Source organism: Heterodontus francisci, chromosome 11 (assembly GCF_036365525.1).
Source record: "Heterodontus francisci isolate sHetFra1 chromosome 11, sHetFra1.hap1, whole genome shotgun sequence".
In the NCBI taxonomy this organism is placed as follows: domain Eukaryota; kingdom Metazoa; phylum Chordata; class Chondrichthyes; order Heterodontiformes; family Heterodontidae; genus Heterodontus; species Heterodontus francisci.
The window spans coordinates 79,473,969-79,496,356 of record NC_090381.1 but is presented as its reverse complement, the minus strand read 5'-3'; the positions used below and the strand labels follow the sequence as shown (position 1 = coordinate 79,496,356).

General features: G+C 42.2%; 1 protein-coding gene across 2 annotated transcripts in view; it reads right to left on the bottom strand.

Annotated features, from left to right (window-relative positions):
- The window catches only part of LOC137375323 (chloride channel protein 2-like), a 495,095-nt gene that overhangs the window by 247,240 nt on the left and 225,467 nt on the right, over positions 1–22,388 (bottom strand). For both annotated transcript variants that reach the window (XM_068042304.1, XM_068042305.1), the window contains exons 6-8: positions 16,272–16,350; positions 3,536–3,661; positions 3,333–3,417 (exon numbers count right to left, since the gene is read on the bottom strand). In XM_068042304.1, coding sequence (XP_067898405.1) covers positions 3,333–3,417; positions 3,536–3,661; positions 16,272–16,350 — 290 coding nt within the window. The remainder of the gene's footprint in view (positions 1–3,332; positions 3,418–3,535; positions 3,662–16,271; positions 16,351–22,388) is intronic.

Genomic DNA, 22,388 nt, shown 5'->3' with positions numbered 1-22,388 from the left:
TCTCAGCACCTTGGAGAGGAACTGAAAAAACAAACTGTACTATTCACATCTACATGCGTAGACTACATGATCACATGTGGCTGGTGTAATTCCACCTTCCCCCACCACAACTCCGCTCCAATTTTATACTCTCCCGAGGTGCTGACTAAGTTGCAGTAGAGTTTCATTGATGCCCAAGTAGCCATATATCAGCTTAAGCAATGGAAATCTATTCAATAGTGAGGGCCATAACAGCTCCATCCCCTCCTTTGATATTGTTGTGAGTGCTTTTGTTTGGTAAATTTTCAAGATTTGTGGTTTAAAGCTGAAAAAGAGTCCATGTTTTTTTTTGTTGCAAGGGTCACTGAGTGGTCTGGACTGTAAACAATTACTGGAAGGCACCTGCCTTCAAATAATTACCCAGCAGGGGTTGTTTTTGACTTGGAGATCATATTTACAGAGAAGTGACATGTCAAGATTTATAGAGGTCAGGAGGCTCGTCTCTTGTGATATTGTTTATGGTTTCTCTTTTGACAGTGAGTTGGGGTATGGACAATGGTTTGAAAAAGACAGTAGGAGAAAACTTGCCAAGAAGAACCAATCACCCCAATTCAGTCTGTTCCAGCAGTTTGGAAAAAGTTTGCCAGTTTTCTATCTCTCAAGGAGCTGAAAAGCAAGTGTAAGAAGCAGACTGAAACTGTGGCTGCATCCCTCCTGTAAGACCTGTGTCTGAAACCTCTGTTGCATTTCTTGGAGGCCAACCCAAACTGATCTTCAACATCACCAGAAAAGAACTGTTGTAGGAAGATCACAGTGACAGCAGTCTATACGCATTTTGGGACACCAAACCAAAACAAAGGACATCTTTCCATATATTCTCTTTCTTCTTCAAGAATTAGCAAGTATTTAACTAAAGTATTTTTGTCTGTTTTTTTTTTGTAATAGAGCTCTAAAACACAAATCTCTTTCTTTCTTCCAGTTAACAGGTGTGTGTGTTTGTGTGTGTGTGTGTATGAGAGAGAGTGTGAGGGGCTAAGGTAAAAAGGGAACTTTAATATTTCAATCTGTGTGTTTATGCTTTACATTATTACTGATAGTCTTTGATTGACTGTATTGGTAAGTGGGAAAAAATTTAAGTATATGTTGTGACCCATGGAGAAGTGGAACTAGAATGCACCCATCCCAACTCGGTTCTAACAATATCCCCACACACACTTTCAAACTGGGGTTAGTTAACTGGATGGCCATTAGAAAGAGAACCCTAGCTGCTTTTATGCCTCACTACTCTGGGGCCCTGATCCAGCTACCATTTTGCATGTAGTAAGGAAATGAATGACAAAAAACTATTTTCATATTTTTGGAAATGTTGGGTGAGGGAGGAATGTTGGCCAGAATGGTGAGAAAACTCCCTGCTTTTCTTTTCTAAATAGTGCTATGCAATCCTTAGACATCCACCTGAATCACTGGAACAGATAAACATGGCCTTGACTAAAATTTCATCCAAACACTGCCTCCTCTAATAATGTTACCCTCCTTTATTTATGGACCAGACTGGCAATCTAGATCACATGCTGAAGTCCTGGAGTAAAGCATGTGCCCACACATTCTGATCCAAAGGCAAGATTGCTACCAACTAAGCCAAGCTGACAGAGAGGAAGAGTAGCACTTTTGCAAATGTAGATACATTTCCTGGAGTGGAATTGCACTACAACATGAGCCAGCATCTTAGGAAAGAAGATTGGCTTAGCCAAGCTGACACAGAGGGCAGGAATAATGAGGGATGCTCTACTGATTTTAAACATTTATGGAACATATGAATAGCCAGTGTTTCCAGGTCATAAGTCATAGAATCAAATGCCCCTTTGTAAAAACAGACTGTTGAGGTCTAGTATAGATTTTTTTTTAAATTCAAACAGCAAACTCAAAAAACAAATGCCTAGTCCAAATCCAATTAGACTTCATTAGCTGGCAGTAGAATTATTCATTGTTAATAGTCTGTCTAGATAGACTAAATTCGAAAACGACTTTACAAAGATGGAAAATTATCTTTTCAAATGTTATATATTAAAGATGCCCCAAACTTCTTGAGGCTTATTTCCACAATATACAACTGGACACTGCCTAGCACATTAGAATGCTCCCTAGAAGGCACTATCAACAAAGAAGTTAAGTGTCTGCATCCACTATAATAGTACATACATTTTCTGGGAGTAGGTGGGAAAGGCTCCTATTTAGAACAAAGCTGTAAAGAGCATGTTGACAATAATGGTACAGATAGTGTACAGCGCAGCCTTTCCCATCTACTCCCAGGACCCCCAGTAGTTGGAGAATCAACAATGTCACAATGATTGATAATCCAAACTATGAGCTGCTTCCAGGTTCTCATCTAATGATTGGAATTATGAAAACTGAGGGAATTTGAAGGATTAGGATCCCAAAGGCTCATTTTGCAAAGCTATGCTAATAATGTCAATACCTCTATTACTTTACAGACGATAGTTTCTCACAATAAAATGGATTCTACTCTACGTTCACCTCCACACTTTTCTCAAGATTTTCAATTCTTTCTGACAAGGTTTGCAATATGTTCAAATTGCACTTTTAAAATTTTCAATTTCCACAGAAGGAAGGCTCAAATTTGAAAAATGTATTGGTGGGATCCAATCGCCAGAGCCCTCTCCTGGTGTAGTGCAAGGATAAATCACTGCATGGGCCCTTTGTTGGCATGTTTACTGCGCTTGATAGAATTTAAAAGATTTAGGACGTTTGGAGGCTTGTTTCTTTATATTCCAAAATTATTCTTTAAATGACACAAAAATAAAATTTTTCAAGGATTTTATGTGACAAATATACCTATTTGAGAGCAATGCTGTGTGCTTTTTGGTTTGATGCAGCATGGCTAGATTTCAAGTTTTCCTGTCTTAAAGATTTATAGGAAAGGTACATCACATTTACAATGTTACTATAAAGTAATATTGACATCAAACCACTGGGGTCACACCATCATGAATTAAGCAACTTTTGCATTAAGAACACATGTTCAGGCATCTGTTTTTTCTTGATTTGAAAGAGCTGTTAATGGGACCATATACCTCACAACTGCAAGCTCATTTGGTCTAGAGCAGATATCACTCCCAAACGTTACATGCAATATAATGCCATCAATGGAGTTCCATTACTAAAATTGCCTGGATTTTATCCTGTATAGTTACAAAGGACAGTATTCCCCTATTGCATAATAAACCATTTCAATTTACACACAGTGACCTGTCTCACATTTATATTAAATCATATGATTTATAAATTATATGATCATTTTTAGGCACATATCTGCCTCTGGTACAAAAGCATACCCAATGACTGCAAAAGCTGGCAGTTCTTGAAGATCAAATGGAAAATCCAGACGAAATCGAGTTTTAAACAAAGCAGTGATGGTTTCTGCAAAAGATGGATGGAAGTTCATAAGACATCGAAATATTCAGGAAGAGATGGAGCAATATTTCTCTAGAATAGAACATTAGTATGTTTTCTCAATCTATTTGCTGCTCTAATATACCTTCATCTTTGTTCCAAACAGCCAGGACTCGGAAAATAAAGGCACTGAAAGTAGCAGCGAAGAAGCCACGCCAGTAATTTCTGACAGCAAAAAATGTTGATGTTACTTCAATACTAAAAAGGACACCTATTGGAAGGAAGTCAGAACAAACTAATTAACAAATAACGAACTGGAAGATTTGAGATTAAAACCAGTTCTATTTTTTTATAAAGATAGGTACAGCACAAACATTCATGGAAGAAAACAATGTAAAAATAAAATAAAATCTAAGGCAAACATGTAACTTGTGCTTTTCTAGGACTATTGCAAACTCATGCAAATAAACCTGTGAGCAGCCATAGCAGCATCAGAGCATTTATAGCAGACAGGTCAAAGGGCAAACATTGCTAACACTCAAATAATGGGCCAGCTCAGCACTCCTAACCTAAAAGCATAAGCTGCAAGATCAGAGAAAGCTGCAAGATCAGAGAACGCCACAAGGTCACTATCTGTAGCCATTAGTTAGGATTGTAAAGAAGTTACATGAAGAAGGGATTAAAAATACTGACTTTGCCAAATGAATTAAGAAATTGGTATGGTAAGTAAATCATTGCTTTTAACGTTGTTAATCTGTTAAAAATGAAGGGGAAAAAAGGGTCAGGAAGAGAAAAATAATATTAACCAATGACCAAATTGCGTTATTAACTTCAGCTAAATATAACTTAGATGGGCTACATTTTTATTTGCGTATTGGTGGCACTAAATCTGAAAACTTGAAAATAGTGCAGTAACTGTTTTGCTTGTATTTTCCAGTGTTACAGAATAAATTCATAGAATCCTGCAGCACAGGTGGTGGCCATTCGGCCCATCATGCTGGCTCTTTGCAAAATATATCCAATTAGTCCCACTTCTCACTGTTTCTCCATAGCCCTGAAAAGTTTTCCTTTTCAAATATAAAATTCCTTACAATTTATAATAAAATGATTTGTGCCCTGTAAAAACCAGGACACAGCATTCTTGCCTTACTCTTCCAATTACCTTACTTTAATTGTGTCATCTAACCAGTTCTTGATTTACCTCATTTTCTACCCTTCATGATTCAACCTTGGTGACACCTTATACTACAGGCCTTGCCTAGGGATCTAGGTTTCTCCGTTAAAGAAACAGTTTATACAGAAAATCCAAAACACCTCAATGGCTGGGTGAAAGTAAAAGGAATTGCTGGTCTTGGCTCCGTGGCAGCACTTTTGCCTCTGAGTCAGAAGGTAGTGTGTTCATAGTCCCACTCCAAAAACTTGAGCACATAACCTCATCTGACACTTCAGTGAAGCACTGAGGGAACTTTTTTATTTATTTTTTATTTAAAGAGATACAGCATTGAAACAGGCCCTTCGGCCCGCCGAGTCTGTGCCGACTATCAAACACCCATTTTTACTAACCCTACACTAATCCCATATTCTTACAACATCCCCACCGGTCCCTATATTCCCCTACCACCTACCTCTACTACGGGCAATTTTTAATGGGCAATTTACCTATCAACTGCAAGTCTTTGGTGGTTGGAGGAAACCGGAGCACCCGGCGACAACCCACGCAGACACAGGGAGAACTTGCAAACTCCACACAGGCAGCACCCAGAATTGAACCCGGGTCCCTGGAGCTGTGAGGCTGCGGTACTAACCACTGCGCCACTGTGCTGCACTAGTGGAGGTGCTGTCTTTCAAATGAGATGCCAAGCAGAGGCCTGCCTGCTCTCTCAAGTGGACTCAAAAGATCCATGACACCACTTCAAAGAAAAGCAGGGGAGTTGTAGTAACCATCCCACTGCTGCCCATGTGACCCTGCCATATTCTCCCTGCCTCTCCTTTAGACAATAACTTATGAGGCACAGCTCAAGTTTCTATTCTTCAGGTGCGAATTGAAAAGCGAGTATTCACAGGATATTCCCCATGTGGGACTTTGTAGCCATGACCTCTCTTCACTTACTTTCCAGCAAGAGTGACTGGATAGCAATCCAAATCCAAGGGTTCGTCCTTTTCATAACCCAGGTATGATGAAATCAATTCGCATAGTGGTTATGCTGCTAGACTAGCAATCCAGAGGCTCGGATTAATCCAAAGAACATGATTCAAATACTAGCTTTTTATTTTCTTAAAAAACTGAATGTGTCAGTAAACGTGACCATGAAGCCGTCGGACTGACAGGTACGCTAATGTCTGTCAGTGAAGAATATCTGACGTCCTTACCTACACATGGTCAATGTGGTTGATTCTTAACTACTGTCTAAAGTAACTCAGTTGTATAGATCAGCATCTTTTTCAGGGAGATGGGGAATCATTTCTGGTATGCCATCAATGTACACATCCAGAGAACGAATAAAAATAACAAAACAACAACTTGCATTTATATAGAGCCTTTAACATAATTAAATCTCTGCATCCTAGGGAGCTAAAAGAAGTGGCTGCGGAGATAGTGGATGCATTGGTTGTAATCTTCTAAAATTCCCCAGATTCTCGAAACGACATAGCAGATTGGAAAACTTCAAATGTAACATCTTTATTCAAGAAAGGACGGAGACAGAAAGGAGGAAACTGTTAGCCTAACATCTGTCATTGGGAAATGGTGGAATCCATTATTGTGGAATTGGTAGCAGGACATTTAGAAAATCATAATACAATCAGGCAGAGTCAATATAGTTTTATGAAAGGGAAATCGTGTTTGACAAATTTATTTGAGTTCTTTGATGATGTAACAAGCAGGGTGGATAAAGGAGAACCAGTAGATGTAATGTATTTGGATTTCCAAAAGGCATTTGATAAGATGCCACATGAAAAGTTACTGCAGAAGATATGAGCTCATGGTGTTGGGGATAATATATTAGCATGGATAGATAGAGGATTGGCTAACTAACAGGAAACAGAGTCCAGATAAATGGGGCATTTTCAGGTTGGCAAACTGTAACTAACGGAGTGCCACAGGATCAGTGCTCAGGCTTCATCTATTTATGATCTAATGCCTTGGATGAAGGAACTACATGTATTGTAGCCAAATTTATGGATGATACAAAGATAGGTAGGAAAGCAAGTTGTAAGGAGGACACAAAAGCCTGGATTTTATGAGTCCCATGGTGTTTCCGATGGCGGAACCGGAAGCTGGCAGAACTGTGCTATTTCCTGTTTTGCACGCAATTTTAAATGCAAATTAATGGTGCGGTGACAAGCATGGGAGACATGTTCAATCATGCAGTGGGGCGAAGTTTCATTGGCGGAACCCACCCTCACTCTGTGAAGCACCATGAGCCACATGTCAATAAATCATCCTGTGTTGCAAGCCACAAGGGTCAGCAGCCTTTGGAAGCATATGCTGATTAAGGCCACAGAATAAGCTTACTAAAATTTGGACTTGGTTTACCTTCATTTTCAGTTTGTACTCAAGGACCCTTTAGTAATAATTTCTTTTTTGCTTGTGAACGTTCCCTCTACCAGCCAGTACCCTGATTTTGTGCCACTGGGATCCTGATGTTGACAGCACTCATCCCTCCCTTTAGGCCCCTCATGACCATCTGTTTACTGTCATGCACACATCAACCCACCACCCACTGCAACCGCCCCCAGCCAGCTTCACTATCAATAACAACCACCACACATCCTGAATGCTGCACTCCTCCACCCAGAGTCCCCACCCTGTCCTGCCCGAGAACTCTCCCCTGCTTTGCCATGCACTCGAAAAGCCCACCGTGTCCTCACCAGCTACCCTCCCCTGCGCCTCCATTCACCACTCCCCCCTCCCTCCCCCATGCCTTCCCCACCATCACCTAAAAAGAATTGCCCATGCTGGTGCCGAACCTGAAGCCCAACATCCATTCCAATGTTGGCCTTCCTTGTGCCGATGAGTGGAAGACATGAAAGCACAGGCCTCAGTCACAACTGCACAAAGCTGACTAGTGTACGCCGCCTTTAAATGAACATGAAACAGGTGGCACGGGAATACTGTTCGCCGCTAACTTCATCTGGCAGGTAGGACTTAATTTGAAATAAGTGTAGGGTAACAAGTATTCATGGTATGGAAAAGCTGCAATCCACCACCATGCAGGGGGAATCCGGACCACTGCAAACACACTGCTGACTTAATTGCGATACAAAACCCGCTGTCGGAAATCCGAAAAAAATCATAACTAATTAAATCACCCCACCCACCACCTAAAACCGCTCTTGCAGAGCTCATAAAACTCCCCCCAAAGTGTCTGCAAAGAAATATAGATAGATTAAGTGACTGGGAAAAAATTTGGCAGATGGAGTACAATGTGGGAGCATGTGAGGTTGTCCACTTTGGTAGGAAGAATAGAAAAGCAGATTATTATTTACATGGAGAGAGACTGCAGAATGCTGCGGTACAGAGGGATCTGGATGTCCTTATCATGAATCGCAAAAGGTTAGCATGCAGGTATAGGAAGTAATTAGGAAGACAAATGGAATTTTAGCTTTTATTGCAAGGGAGATGGAGTACAAAAGTAGGGAAGTCCTGCTACAGCTGTACATGGTATTGGTGAGACTGCAACTAGAGTATTGCATATAGTTTTGGTCTCCTTACTTAAGGAGGGATATACTTGCATTGGAAGCAGTTTAGAGAAGGTTCACTAGGCTGATTCCAAGGATGAAGGGGTTGTCTTGTGAGGAAAGCTTGAGCAGGCTCGGCTTATACTCATTGGAGTTTAGAAGAATGAGAAATGATCTTATTGAAGCACTTAAGATTCGGAGTGGGCTTGGCAGGGTAGATGCTAAGAGTAGGTTAAGGGTTAGGTCAATAGAGATGCAGTGGCAAACATTAAAGGGGATATTTCAGAATACACAGAAGAGATACATTCCAACGAGAAAGAAAAATGCCAAGGGGAGGACCCACCATCCGGAAAGAAGGAAAGAAGTTAAAGATAATATCAAACTTAAAGAAAAAGCATATAATTAAGTGAAGATGGGTGGCAGGTCAGAAGATTGGACAGAATATAAAAAGTAGCAAAGAACGATTAAAGGATTAAAAAGGAGGGAAAAAATTAGAGTACGAGAGAAAGCTGGCGAGAAATATAAAGATAGTAAGAATTTCTATTGATATTTCTATAGATATTTAAAAAAGGGTTAACAAAGTGAGCATTGGTCTAATGGAAAGTGAATCTGGGGAAATAATAAGTGAAAATAAGGAGATGGCAAATGAATTGAACAGGTATTTTGCATCGGTCTTCACCATAAAGTTTACTAGTAACATCCAGAAATAGCTGTAAATCAGGAAATGGAAGGGAGGGAGGAACTCAAGAAAATTGCAATCACCAGGGAAGTAGTACTGAGCAAATTGTTGGAGCTGCAGGCTGACAAATCCCCGGGTCCTGATGGACTTCATCCTAGGGTCTTAAAAGAAGTGGCTAGTGAGATAGTTGATGCGTTAGTTTTAATTTTCCAAAGTTTCCTAGATTCGGGGAAGGTTCCATTAGATTGGAAAATAGCCAATGTAACTCCTTTATTCAAAAAGGGAGACAGAAAGCAGGAAACTACAGGCCAGTTAGCTTAACATCTGTCTTAGGAAAAATGTTAGAAGCTATTATTAAAGACGTTACAGCAGGGTACTCAGAAAAATTCAAGGTAATCAGGCAGAGTCAACATGGTTTTGTTAAAGGGAAATCATGTTTAACCAATTTATTGGAGTTCTTTGAAGAAGTAACATGTGCTGTGGATAAAGGGGAACCGGTGGATATACTGTACTTAGATTTCCAGAAGGCATTTGATAAGGTGCCACTTCAAAGGTTAATGCGAAAAATAGAAGCTCATGGTGCAGGCGGTAACATATTGGCATGGATAGAAGATTGACTAGCTAACAGAAAACAGAGAGTAGGCATAAATGGGTCATTTTCTGGTTGGTAAGATGTAATGAGTGGTGTGCCACAGGGATCTGTGCTGGGGCATCAACTTTTTAGAATTTATATAAATTATTTGGATAAAGGGATTGAAGGTATGGTTGTTAAATTTGCTGATGACACAAAGATAGGTAGGAAAATAAGTTGTGAAGAGGACATAAGGAGGCTACAAAGGGATATAGATAGGTTAAGTGAGTGGGCAAAGATCTGGCAAATGGAGTATAATGTGGGGAAAATGTGATATTGTCCATTTTGGCAGGAAGAATAAAAGAGAAGCATATTATCTAAGTGGCGAGAGATTGCAGAGCTCTGAGATACAGGAGGGATCTGGGTATCCTCGTGCATGAATTGCAAAAGGTTAGTTTGCAGGTACAGCAAGTAATTAAGAAAGCCAATAGCATGTTATCATTTATTACAAGGGGAATTGAATACAAAAGTAGAGAGGTTATGCTTCAGTTATATAGGACATTGGTGAGACCACATCTGGAGTACCGTGTCTTCTTATTTAAGGAAGGATGTAAATGCATTGGAAGCGATTCAGAGATGGATTACTAGACTAATACCTGGAATGGACAGGTTGTCTTATGAGGAAAGGTTGGTCAGGCTAGGCTTGTATCTGCTGGAATTTAGAAGAGTAAGAGGCGACTTGATTGAAACATAGAAGGTTCTAAGGGGTCTTGACAGGGTGGATGTGGAAAGGATGTTTCCCCTTGTGGGAGAATCCAGAACTAGGGGTCACTGTTTAAAAATAAGTGGTTGGCCATTTAAGACAGAGATGAGGAGAAATTTTTACTCTCAGAGGGTCGTGAGTCTTTGGAACTCTCTTCCTCAAAAGGCGGTGGAAGCAGAGTTTTTGAATATTTTTAAGGCAGAGGTAGATAGATTCTTGATAAGCAAGGGGGTAAAAGGTTATTTGGGGTAGGCAGGAATGTAGAGTTGAGGTTACAATCAGATCAGCCATGATCTCATTGAATGGCGGAGCAGGCTCGAGGGGCCGAGTGCCTACTCCTGCTCCTAATTCATATGTTCATATGAGAGGACATTTTCCATCATGGGGGATCTAGAACTTGGGGCATAGTTTCAAAATAAGAGGTCTCCCTTTTAAGATGGAGAGGATGAGGAATTTCTTCTCTCAGAGGGTCATTAATCTTTGGAATTCACTTCCCCAGAGACCAGTGGAGGCTCGGTCACTGAATATTCTCAAGGCTGAGTTATATTTTTCATCTGGAAGGGAGTGAAGGGTTATGGAGGGTGGGGGGGGGGGGCGCACAGGCAGGAAAGTGGATTAGGGCCACAATCAGATCAGTCATGATATAATGAACAACGAAGCAGGCTCGAGGGACTGAATGGCCTACTCTTGCTCCTATTTCTTATGATCTTATGTTATCATGCGTACTTAGCAGGCACATCTGGAAACAGAGATGAATGCACATCACTATAGCAGATGATTAGTGGGTGCTCTTATTCGCAAAAGAAGCTGGCACAGCAAACATGGTGGCACCACTAAGATATATGACTGACTGACTGTAGATGATGTTGAATACTTGCTCAAAACACCCCTATTGTGGCACATCATGCTGTCAGAGGTACTGCATGAGAGAAGGTATGCAAGGATGATCAGCGTAGCCTAATTTGTTGCATCTGTCAAGATATTGCTATTCATAAGTGCAGACCTTGTGACACCTAGCCAGCACAGCTATGGAGCATTATATTACAGGGTGCAATCAGCAGATAGCCAGATACAGCACAGGTCTGACACAGCTAGTAACAATATCAATCTGCGATTGCCTTCAACCCATCTTCATTTCCTCCCAACTATGTTGCAAAGTTAGCCTATGGGGACAGTGACAGTGGCAAAAAAGGCCATTGCCAGACCTCCCTAGAGCTACTTCATGCAGCACTACCTCCACCTCAGCAGTCATCAAACAGATGGTCAGATAATAAGCTGTAGCATCATTTGCCTGCACCTTGGGTTTCCTTTCACTTAAGTTTTGCTTATCAATTCTTAATCCTATTTTGTTATATTTATATGCTGATAGGGTGAAATGAAGTAAACAGAGTGGGAGGAGGCTCTTGTGGAGCATAAACACCAGTCGAATGGCTTGTTTCCGTGTAATTCTATGTAATTATCTTCTACTTCAGCCTTGGAAAAGACTCAATGGGTTCAGACGCTTATTCATTAATTGTTCCCATATCTACAGACAATTTTCCACTCCCATAACTAGTATGGTTCCTAAATATGTCCAAAGCTGCATTTGGAACTATGATAATGAGCTGACTCCAGAAAACTGAACAACCAGCAACCTGTCTGTTTAAAACCTATTTTGAACCATTCTGAACTGTGCCTACAGAAAAGATAGGCTTTAGTGTGTTAGCTACAGTTATAAGACTATATCAAAAATTGTGGTGATTACATTTAATTTACACTGGGCTAGATAAGCAGCAAAGATGGCTGGAAAAGCTTTATAAAAGAATGGAAACCCTTAAGAAAGCTTGGTCCTATTTCTTGCTATTGGTAATTTCAGTGTTTAACAAACCATAGTCAAAACTGTGATCATGTTCAGAATGTAGTAGAGAAAAGATTATGAGAGATTTGCTATACTGAGAGAATGCCATCAACAAACAATAATCAGAATCCACATTAGCTTCTAAAAAGGAAGTGGATAAATATTAGCGCAGTCCAAAATCTTGCTAGACTTGATAAGAATTCAATGCCAGGGTCCATTCTCTGCAGCATCCAAGCTGTCAGTTGTTGACAGCAGTATCACTGGAGCAGCACACAAATTGGTAGTGCATATGGCAGATGTTAATGCTTATATGAGAAATACCAAGACCTGCTGCAGCTGTACCTAAACGTTTGGAAACTGCAGAGTAACAGTTGTGATGCTTCACATAAAACTCCCACGGCCCATGGAGCAATCTCCTAGACAGTGTTATTTCCTGGAACCCTGACTCTTGTATGCAGCAATTCAAATGCAGAGCTAACCACCATCAACTGAAGCCGAGTGGCTAGATTAAGTGATGGGCAATCCCAGGCTTACCAGTTGGCTGCCAAGCTTAATTTCACCAAGTTTTCCTGCTCTCAGCAACAACCAGGGTTGTTGTGAGACATCTGTTGTTACAGCTGCACATAGCTTCATCCTATTATGCCACTCATTAGCCAAAGATAAATACTGGCAAGTGAATGGGTTACTCTACTTGAAATCAGTTTCACTTTCAAAAATTTTAAATTATACATTTTGAATTGCTGAGAGAATCAAAGTATTAGTTAATCTGTAACTGAGATAAACTATTTATTTTAATAAATTTATAAGTAGCTGATGACATGCACATCTTTTACCTCCCTTTTCACCCTTATTTGACAAATTTCTATCTGTTTTATCAGTTTTAATTATTCAATGGTTACTCATACATCACAAGTCACTCACTGATCCCTAGAACACTCCTGGTACAAATCAGGAGGGGTCTGAGATGGAAATGATAAAATAGGTTGCTAACCTCAACTTTCTTCACGTTTAATAGTGTAATTTGTACTGTTATATTTTATCACCTTTAATTCACTGCAATCTCTTTTCCTAATACATATATTTTTGGTATCATATGCAATTATGAATTCCTCCGTAGGTCAATTTTACTTTGTTCTGGAAAAACATTAAATGTTTGGCAGGTTCTTTATATACATAAATATGGCATTTTGAATAAGAATTTAATCCTAATATGTAGTGGATTATAATCCCAAATCAGGCATACTTCTCAGATGATCACTTTCACTTAAGGTTGAGAAAGACAGATCCTAAAGACATTGAATACTAAAGGGAGATCCTGTTTGACAAATGTGTTAGAATTTTTTGAGGATGTAACTGGTAGGGTAGATAAAGGGGAACCAGTAGATGTAGTATACCTGGATTTTCAAAAGGCATTCGATAATGTGCCACATAAAAGATTAATAGGCAAGATAAGGGCTCACGGTGTTGGGGGTAATATATTAGCGTGGATACAGGATTGGTTAACAGGCAGGAAGCAGAGAGCGAGCATAAATGGGGCAATTTTCAAGTTGGCAGATAATGAATAGTGGGGTGCTGCAAGGATCAGTGATGGGGCCTCAGCTATTTACACACTATATTAATGACTTGGATGAAGAGACAGAGAGTAATGTATCTAAGTTTGCTGATGATACAAAGCTCGGTGGAAAGGCAAGCTGCAGGGAGGATGTAGAGAGGTTGCAAAGAGATATAGACAGGTTACGTGAGTGGGCAACAAGATGGCAAATGGAGTACAATGTAGGGAAGTGTGAAGTTGTTCACTTTGATCATAAAAATAGAAAAGCAGAATATTTTTTTTTAAAAGATGTGAAACTGGTAAGTGTTGATGTTCAGAGAGACTTGGGGGTACTCATACAAGGAACGCACAAAGTTAATATGCAGGTGCAGCAGGCTATTAGGAAGGAAAATGGCATGTTGGCCTTTATTGCAAGAGGATTGGAGTACAGGAATAAATAAGTCTTATGAAAATTATACAGGGCTTTGGTGAGACTGCACTTGGAATACTGTGTGCAGGTTTGGTCTCCACATTGAAGAAAGATTTATTAAATTGGTCCCTGGGATGAGGGGGTTATCCTACGATGAGAGGCTGAGTAAATTGGGCCTACATTCTCTGGAGTTTAGAAGAATGAGAGGTGATCTAATTGAGACATACAAGACTCTGAAAGGGCTTGATAGGGGAGAAGCTAAGAGATTGTTCCCATTGGTCAGGGAATCAAGAACACGGGGAGAACACGGGGACACAGTCTCAGGATAAGGGGTCAAACATTCAAAACTGAGATGAGGAGAAATTACTTCACTCTAAGGGTTCTGAATCTTTGGAATTCTCTACCCCAGAGGGTTGTGGATGCTCCATCATTGAATACAATTAAGGCTGGGATAGATAGATTTTTGGTCTCGCAGGGAATCAAGGGGCTTGGGGAGCAGGCAGGAAAGTGGAATTGAAACCCAAGATCAGCCATGATCGTATTGAATGGCAGAACAGGCTCGATGGGCCATATGGTCTACTTTTGTTCCTATTTGTGCTCTTGTGAATGAGTCTGAAGGACTGATCCAACTCTCCACAAAGGAAAGGATTCAGCTGAGAATATTACTATCCTCCAGATAGCCTTTTTAACAAGTTTAGCCAGATTATAACAACCCAGATGTTACGAGGGTCCGTGAATCTGTCCTCAGTAATGTACCTCCCCACCAAAGAGTGTACAGAGATGGGTTCATGAGTTAGTGATACAGAAGACTATGTGAGACAATTATAATTTATACAAGAGTTTATTAAAGAACCGAACATGCAATTCACTGTTGGGGAGACATTCAATCGCAACATTAATAGTTCTAAGAAAAATACAATCTTTTTTCTAGTAGTGAATCCAATTTTTAAATCTAAATATTGTTACAGTAAAATATTTAAGTAGGATATTCATCAATTATTAAAGTAAAATTTAATTAAATCCCTGAGTAGAAGACTATTGAGCTTAGCGAGATACCTCTGTCCCAATTAAAGGGGGGAAACTATCATCGCTGCACTCCAATAGTCATACTTCTACCATGAGACACATTGGAGCGTGTCCAACGAATCTAAAAATCCAATGCATGGTCCCAATATTTAAACTGTTTTTCAAGTTGCATAACTAATTTCTTACATATGGGGGTGTTTTCTGCAAGTAAGTTTATTCCCCTTCATTTTCCAAATAAGGCTGTATAACTGTTAATTTCTAGTTAAGATCCACCTTCTTTGATTCCTAAGAAAGGTTGTACAACTATTAATTCCTAGGTAAAGTCTGTCCCCTCTTCGATTTTCAAGAAAGGTAAGCTGCGAACCTTGTGACAGTTAATGTTCTCATTAGTCATCTAACTGTGTATCAAGATTATAATTCAGTGTTTGGGTTTGGTCAGTTTTATCAACAATTCTTTTGACTGTGGTTTAGGGCTATTAGCATAAAACCATCTTATCCACTATTACACCGTGGTAGCTTTCGTGACCGTTATCAATGTTTTACCATGTGGTGAGTTTTGTGACATTAGGGAGCAAATCTCTTTTATCAGAAGCTACCTTTATGTCCTAAGATGAGGAAAGCTTTTTAACAGAGGCGTGTCCAGTCAGTATTATAGAAGTGACCTTTTTTGAAGTTTTAGAAAGATGAACCCTTCTTTTAAATTTGTAATCCCCCATTCATAGAAAAATAACTCTTAACCTTACTCGATGCAGGAAGGATGTTTCTGATGGCGAGGGAGTCCAGGACCAGGTATCACAGTCTAAGGATAAAGGGTAAGCCATTTAGGACTGAGATGAGGAGGGATTTCTTCACCTAGAGAGTGGTGAACATGTGGAATTCTCTACCATGGAAAGCAGTTGAGGCCAAATCATTAAAGATATTCAAGAAAGAGTTAGATAAAGTTCTTAGGGTTAATGGGATCAAGGGATACGGGGAGAAAGTGGGAACAGTTTACTGAGTTTGGATGATCAGCCATCATCGCATTGAATGGCGGGGCAGGCTCGAAGGGCCGAATGGCCTACTCCTGCTCCAATTTTTCTATGCTTTTATGTTTCTAACCTCATAACCCTTCATTATAGCTGGATTCCTTCACAAATTAACCTTAAATTGTTTGCATCTTACATGAATATTTGCAACATACATGAACAACCTGTGCCTGAAGACTAAGTCAAATTCCACTTAAATTAATTGATTTTTTAAAAAGTTAAATTTGAATAGAAATTTCAAAATTGGCACTGCTCACAGTGTGCAGGCTAGACATCTTGTAAAGAAGTCCATGCATTTTCGATACTTTTTATTCTTATGGAAAAACATAATATTCTTACCTCCTATTGGTGCAGCAAAGCAACAGCCAACTCCTACAGCACAGGCAGCTGCCAGCATCTCAATGTTTCTCGATTCATTCTAAAAGAGCAGTAAAGAAAACTGTAATTAAGACTGGTTGTTTTCTGCCCATTGGCAAAAAGATGGGTTTGTCATTGTTTGAAAGAACTAGGAAATGTTGCTTAATATAGTACTAGATTTTTTTTAAACAAATGAATAAAATGGACAAAATAAAGGAACTTTTAAGTTTAGTGAAAATCTATGAGAATCAAAATTATTGAAATGATGCAGTAGCACCAACAGAAGCTTTCAGACAGAGGACTAGAACATTTTGTGTTGAAAACATTTCAGGTCAGCTTGACAGATCTCCTATAACTCCACCTCTTTCTAAACATTTAAGGCAAAAAATTCTATTAACCCGTTTCAGGCACAGGGGTCATGAGGCGCAATCAGCTCAGCCCTGGTCTCGTTGAGGCAGGCAGCACATAATATCCATGCTACCTCCACATTTAAATGATTGTAGCCTTGGGCCAATCAGACCGCGCTTTGCTGGCTGACTCAGCAGGACACCCAGCAATGTTTGCTGATTGCATGTCATGCAGTTAGCCTGCTCCTCTTAAAGGGGATCTGTACTTAAGAAGGAAGCTGCTGCCGACTGCCTGCACTGACACTGACTGCAAGTAGGAGCTGCATAAGTGGAGCATCAGGAAATAGAGAGGAATCCTAGGTTCAAGGATGGGGCGCTGAAGGTCTTAGTGATAGATGTCGACAGAAGGAGAGAGACCATGGGCTGGATTTTATTCTGAAGATAGGGGTCCAGGCGGTGGCTGGAAAGTGGGGGCTAGATCCCGCCTTGGCCCTCTGTTGGACCCCTGTTGCAATTTAACAGTGGACAGGCATTTAACTGCCTGCCGTTGGGGACTCTGTCCCTTTTCAGGGTGAGCACCCACCTCCAGAGCTGCCGGCCAATCAGAAGGCTGGCAGCCCTGCAGTACCAAAGTGTCCAGAGAAGCGAGTGTGGTTCGGGTCACCGGGGCCATTCAGGCAGGGTTAGTAACGGTGGGGGGAGGGGGCAGCGATCGCTAGCATTGGGGGCCCTCCGAGGGCCCTGAATTTCCCCCAAAGGAGGGACCCCTCCCGACCCCACTAGTAGGCTGCCAGGTTTTACATAGCCATATCTCCCTGTGGCAGGGGTCCCTCTGCCTTTAATTAAATTGAGGCAGAGATGGGAAGAGTCCATTAAGTGGCTACTTAAGGACTTCAATTGGTCCAGGGCAGGAAAGTCATCCTCGGCCTTCCCCACCCTGGATTAAATTGGAAGGCGTTAGGAATGCAACAGGCTCTCTGCCCCGCCTTCCAATGCAATTTTATGCCCCCCCCCCCCAACCCTGGCAACCTCTGTTCCCATCCTGAAGCGCCCATAAATTTCAGCCCCATGTTTCCACAGATGGCCAGGAAGCCCTCAGGGATCACTCTACAAAGGGAAAAGGAGCAAGTGACCAGGGAGCTCATTGCCTGGAGTCTGGCCACAAGCACCTGGCAGCAGTGCTGGAAGAAGTTCAATGACCTCACACGGGAGGTCAAGATCAGTGAATGCATCTTCGCATGACATCTCCTACCAATTACACCACCAACCTCTCACACTGCTCAATTCCCATCATTCACCCATCAGCAATCCCTAGCAGTCAGAACTCAGGCCTAAGATCCAGATTCTCCACCTCACCCTCACACACCTTCCAATGATGCCAGCCTCACAATCATCTGCTGCTTCCACATACCTCCAGCTATTCAGCTATGTAGGCTATCACCCAAACACAACATAACACAATCACTGACATATCCCTCTCTCTTGCAGAACAGGATGGCACATAACCCCCAGGAGCAGCGCAGAACCAGTGGAGAACAAGGACGTTTCCATTTCCTGAACCTACAGAAGAGATGGTTTTCCACATCATGGGGGTGGCTGTGACAGAGCCTGTGGCATCCAATGTCTCTGAGAACATTGAGGATGATGGTATGTTCCTGCCTTATGCCCCCACTCAACTCCCAGCTCACCCTCATCCTGCTGCATGGCATTATGTGCAAGCTGCAGATGGTATCACCATGGACTTCTAGCTCTTCGTCCCACCTCCCTTCCCTCACCCCAACCTTCCCTTCTGATTTTCTGCTTTCAGATACCCAAGATCTGCTGCCTGTCCAGTCATAGCAGTCCCAGGAGGGAAAAAAGAGAGCAACACTGCAGCACTGAAGAAGAAGCAATTGATCTGACACTTGCAGCCATCAGCTCAGATACTGGCACTGCACATACTTTTGAGGCAAATATAGAATCAGGATCTGCCGGTAGTCAGTCACTGGGCATGAGTGGGCTGCAGCCAGCTGGGGGGAAAGGATAGCTATTGCGCTAGTTCACCAACGGGCAATATTGCAGATATGTTCTGCTACAGGGCACTCAGATGATGACTCTGATGGGGTAGCATACAGGAGAAGGCTGATGAACATGCACAGCGAGACACTTGGTGCATTGGCAGGCCTGGCAGACAGTCTCTTGTCACTGTCAAGGAGCATGGAGGAATCTAGCTCCAAAGTGGCACAGAGTACAAGGCATTGCACAGAGCTTGGAGCCCATGCTCCCCACCGTGGAAGTGGTGGCCAACTCCAAGATAGCACTTGTAGACCTGTCTGTGATAGAGCATCTGGTGACTGCTGTCTCAGCTTCCACTGCAGCACAGACAGAAACCATCCAATGTCAGCATGCAGTGGAAGCTCAGACAGAGAACACGAGATCCACGCTTGCTGCCATGCAGACTCAGACTGCTGCCATCATGGCTGTGGATCTCAGTGCTCAAAAGGAGCTTGCAGGCTCTACAACCTGAACAATTTGCCAGGATCAACATTGTCATTTCTTCTTAATCTTCAATTATGAAACTTCTAAATTTTCTCTTTTCCAAAGCAATCAATTTCAACTTTGCTCAACTTTATTCTTAACTTAAATTTTTGATACCCAGAATCATCACCATTGCCTATTGAGGGCAATAATATTCTTCCTATAAATAAGTCACCTACATTGCATAGAAGACTGCAAATGGGACAACAGAAACAACACAATCCCTTGATTATTACTTTGGGATGAATTTTTGTTCAGGGGTCGGGACCCCAACGTTGGAAGAATTTCCGGATCCCAACCCTAGGTTGTATCGGCACCTGATGCCCGACGTGATTTTTGATGACTAGGCAAAATAGTTGCCAGGGTGTGCACTCGTCATTCAATTAAGGATGTCGTGCAGGCTCTTGAGGCTGGAGGCTCTCCAGCAATGTTACATTGGCAACACTATTGTCCGAGATGGGAGTTGCCAATGTCTGGGGGAGAACGAGAGGGCGTCTCAAAATTTTGAGCATTAAAACGGCCACAGCTGCCAGGCTGTCACTGAGGTGGGGGGGGGGCAATCCCTCCGCTGGATGGCCAGCAGTCACAGCTGTGACATGACAGTGGGTGCTGGGGGGTTCCCTAGGTGGATTTTGACCCAGGGATAAACAAGAACATGTTGCACTACGAACATTTGACAAAATTAATTACTCAGCCACGAACGTGGGTGCAATTAATCTGTAAATAAAGGGTAAAGTCAACATAATGCCATCAAAACACAGTCCAATTTAAAACACATTTCTCCTTATTTTGTGAAATAGCTGGCATTGTTTTTGCTTGCACAAGTAGTCAATGTCTGCCCGCACACTTGATGTAGTGATGCAGAGAATCCAGAAGATATCCATCTGTCAAGAGTGATCGTGATCTCTTTTTCTCTCCCTCCTCTCTCTCTCTGTCCATCTCTCTACCCCCTCTCTTTCCCCCCTTGTGTGTCTCTCTCTCCCATCCTCATGTCCATCTGTATCCTCATTTCTTTCACCTCCTCAATGTCCCCCTGTGTCCCTTTCTCTCCCCCTCTGTGTTCCTTTGCCCAATTTGCACCAGGAGTGGAAACACATTGCTGCTCGGCGCCGGCCCCACACTCAGAAAAACCAGGGTCTTTGGAGAGCTGAGAACATGGGCTGTCTGCCTTACGAAAATCAGCTTGTTCCGGCTCAAAGAGGTCTTTCCTTTCCAGTGATTTCCTGTGTGCTATCCTGTCTGTTCTACTCACACCAACACTCTCCATGGTTGATTCCACAGGTCGGACAAAGGCAGGGAGCACTTGCCAGAAAATCACAGGCCCCAGTGCCTGACATCCCATCAATTTAACTGCATGGACAGAAAATCATGCAGGCCAGTGATGTCTCAACCAGCTCTCCCTGCAAGTGCTCCTCTACACCACAAGCGACCGACCACAAAGTTAGTCAGACAATCACCTCCCTCCAGGCTCCGCCAGCACTGCCTTCTGATCTGCTCCCATTGGTCAGTGCCCCTGATTGACAGCACCAGTCTTCCCAGTGAGTCCCACCTGCCCCGTGCTCCTAATCAATAGAGGTCCATGCGCAGGCAAACCATTTGTGCTTTTGATTGGTGGATTAGCGGGCCGGATACAAACTTTTGGCAGGCTGGATTCCGGCCCATGCATGGTAGGACCTAGCCCAATGCTCTGATGATCCCGATCCTTTCTAATTACTTTCACTCCTGATAATTTTAAATGTCTTGCTCCAAGCATTTAAAAACTTGTGTTTTAAAATAACATGGCCCCAGGTTGTTCGAAAACACAAGTTTTTAAAGGCTTGGAGCAAGACATTTAACAATAGGGCGGCACAGTGGCGCAGTGGTTAGCACCGCAGCCTCACAGCTGCAGGGACCCGGGTTCGATTCCGGGTACTGCCTGTGTGGAGTTTGCAAGTTCTCCCTGTGTCTGCGTGGGTTTTCTCCGGGTGCTCCGGTTTCCTCCCACAAGCCAAAAGACTTGCAGGTTGATAGGTAAATTGGCCATTATAAATTGTCACCAGTATAGGTAGGTGGTAGGGAAATATAGGGACAGGTGGGGATGTTTGTTGGGAATATGGGATTAGTGTAGGATCAGTATAAATGGGTGGTTGATGTTCGGCACAGACTCGGTGGGCCGAAGGGCCTGTTTCAGTGCTGTATCTCTAATCTAATCTAATTACCACGGACCTCAAAATTGTTACCAAAGACACTGATGTTTGTGTACAGACACATTGCCGTCCCCTGTTTTGACCTCATTGGGGGGTGGGGGGGGGGGTTGGTGCTGGCATGCTGACTGGAAAATTCCAGTCAGCTTTTGCTGAGTGGCCTTAATAGCTGTTACACCCCCCCCCGCCCCCCACACAGTCGCCGATCCTCCCAGAATGAAAATGGCTTGGAGGTGGGACCACCTGACGGAGTCAGGGATGCGACTGGGGGTGGAAAATTGAGGGCCTGTCCTCCTCCGGTCCCGCCTCCGCTGCCATTTAAAAATTGGGCCCTTTATCTCTATGTTAATCCAATCGACTTTCTAACTTGCCTTTTTAATCGCCGTTTTAAATACTGGAATTCTGCAGAATGGATTTGCCAATATAATCCCTAAAAGTTTATTTTGATTCAGCATGTTCTATGACACATTTTCCCTCTTTTGGTACTACTTTACATATCCTTACTGAACTTCATCTGACACCTGTTGTTTCTGTTACCTAAAAGATCGAAATCACTCCAAATCTGGCTCATTGTTGCTCAGTCTATTATTTTCTCAACTGCAAATCCGGAAATTCTGTGTTTATATATTATTAAAACCTTGTATATAGCAGGCACACCTGTACAATAAGCAGACTGCCTATATCACAAGGTTCTCTATCAAGGCCTATAAAACCAGGGCAAGGAGGGATAGGAAGCCGCAACAAGTTGCTTCATGAATCGACCATTAACCATTTCATAAACAATTAAAAGCATTTCTCTCGGCCTGGAGCTACTTTCTACCTGGTTGCCATGAGACGTGGCAGTACAGATGTCAGAAAATCAGCAGGGGACCCAGGCTCCATTTTCACGTGGAGGGGAAAAAAGACCAGCAGTCGAGCTAAGGAAGTTGATATGAATCTTAATAGATATGGGCAGCAGAATTTTTAAATAAGGTGCAGTTTATGAAGAGTGGAGGAGGCCAGCCAGGGGTGCATTGAAATAGTTGCATCAGATGATGGCAAAGGCATAGATG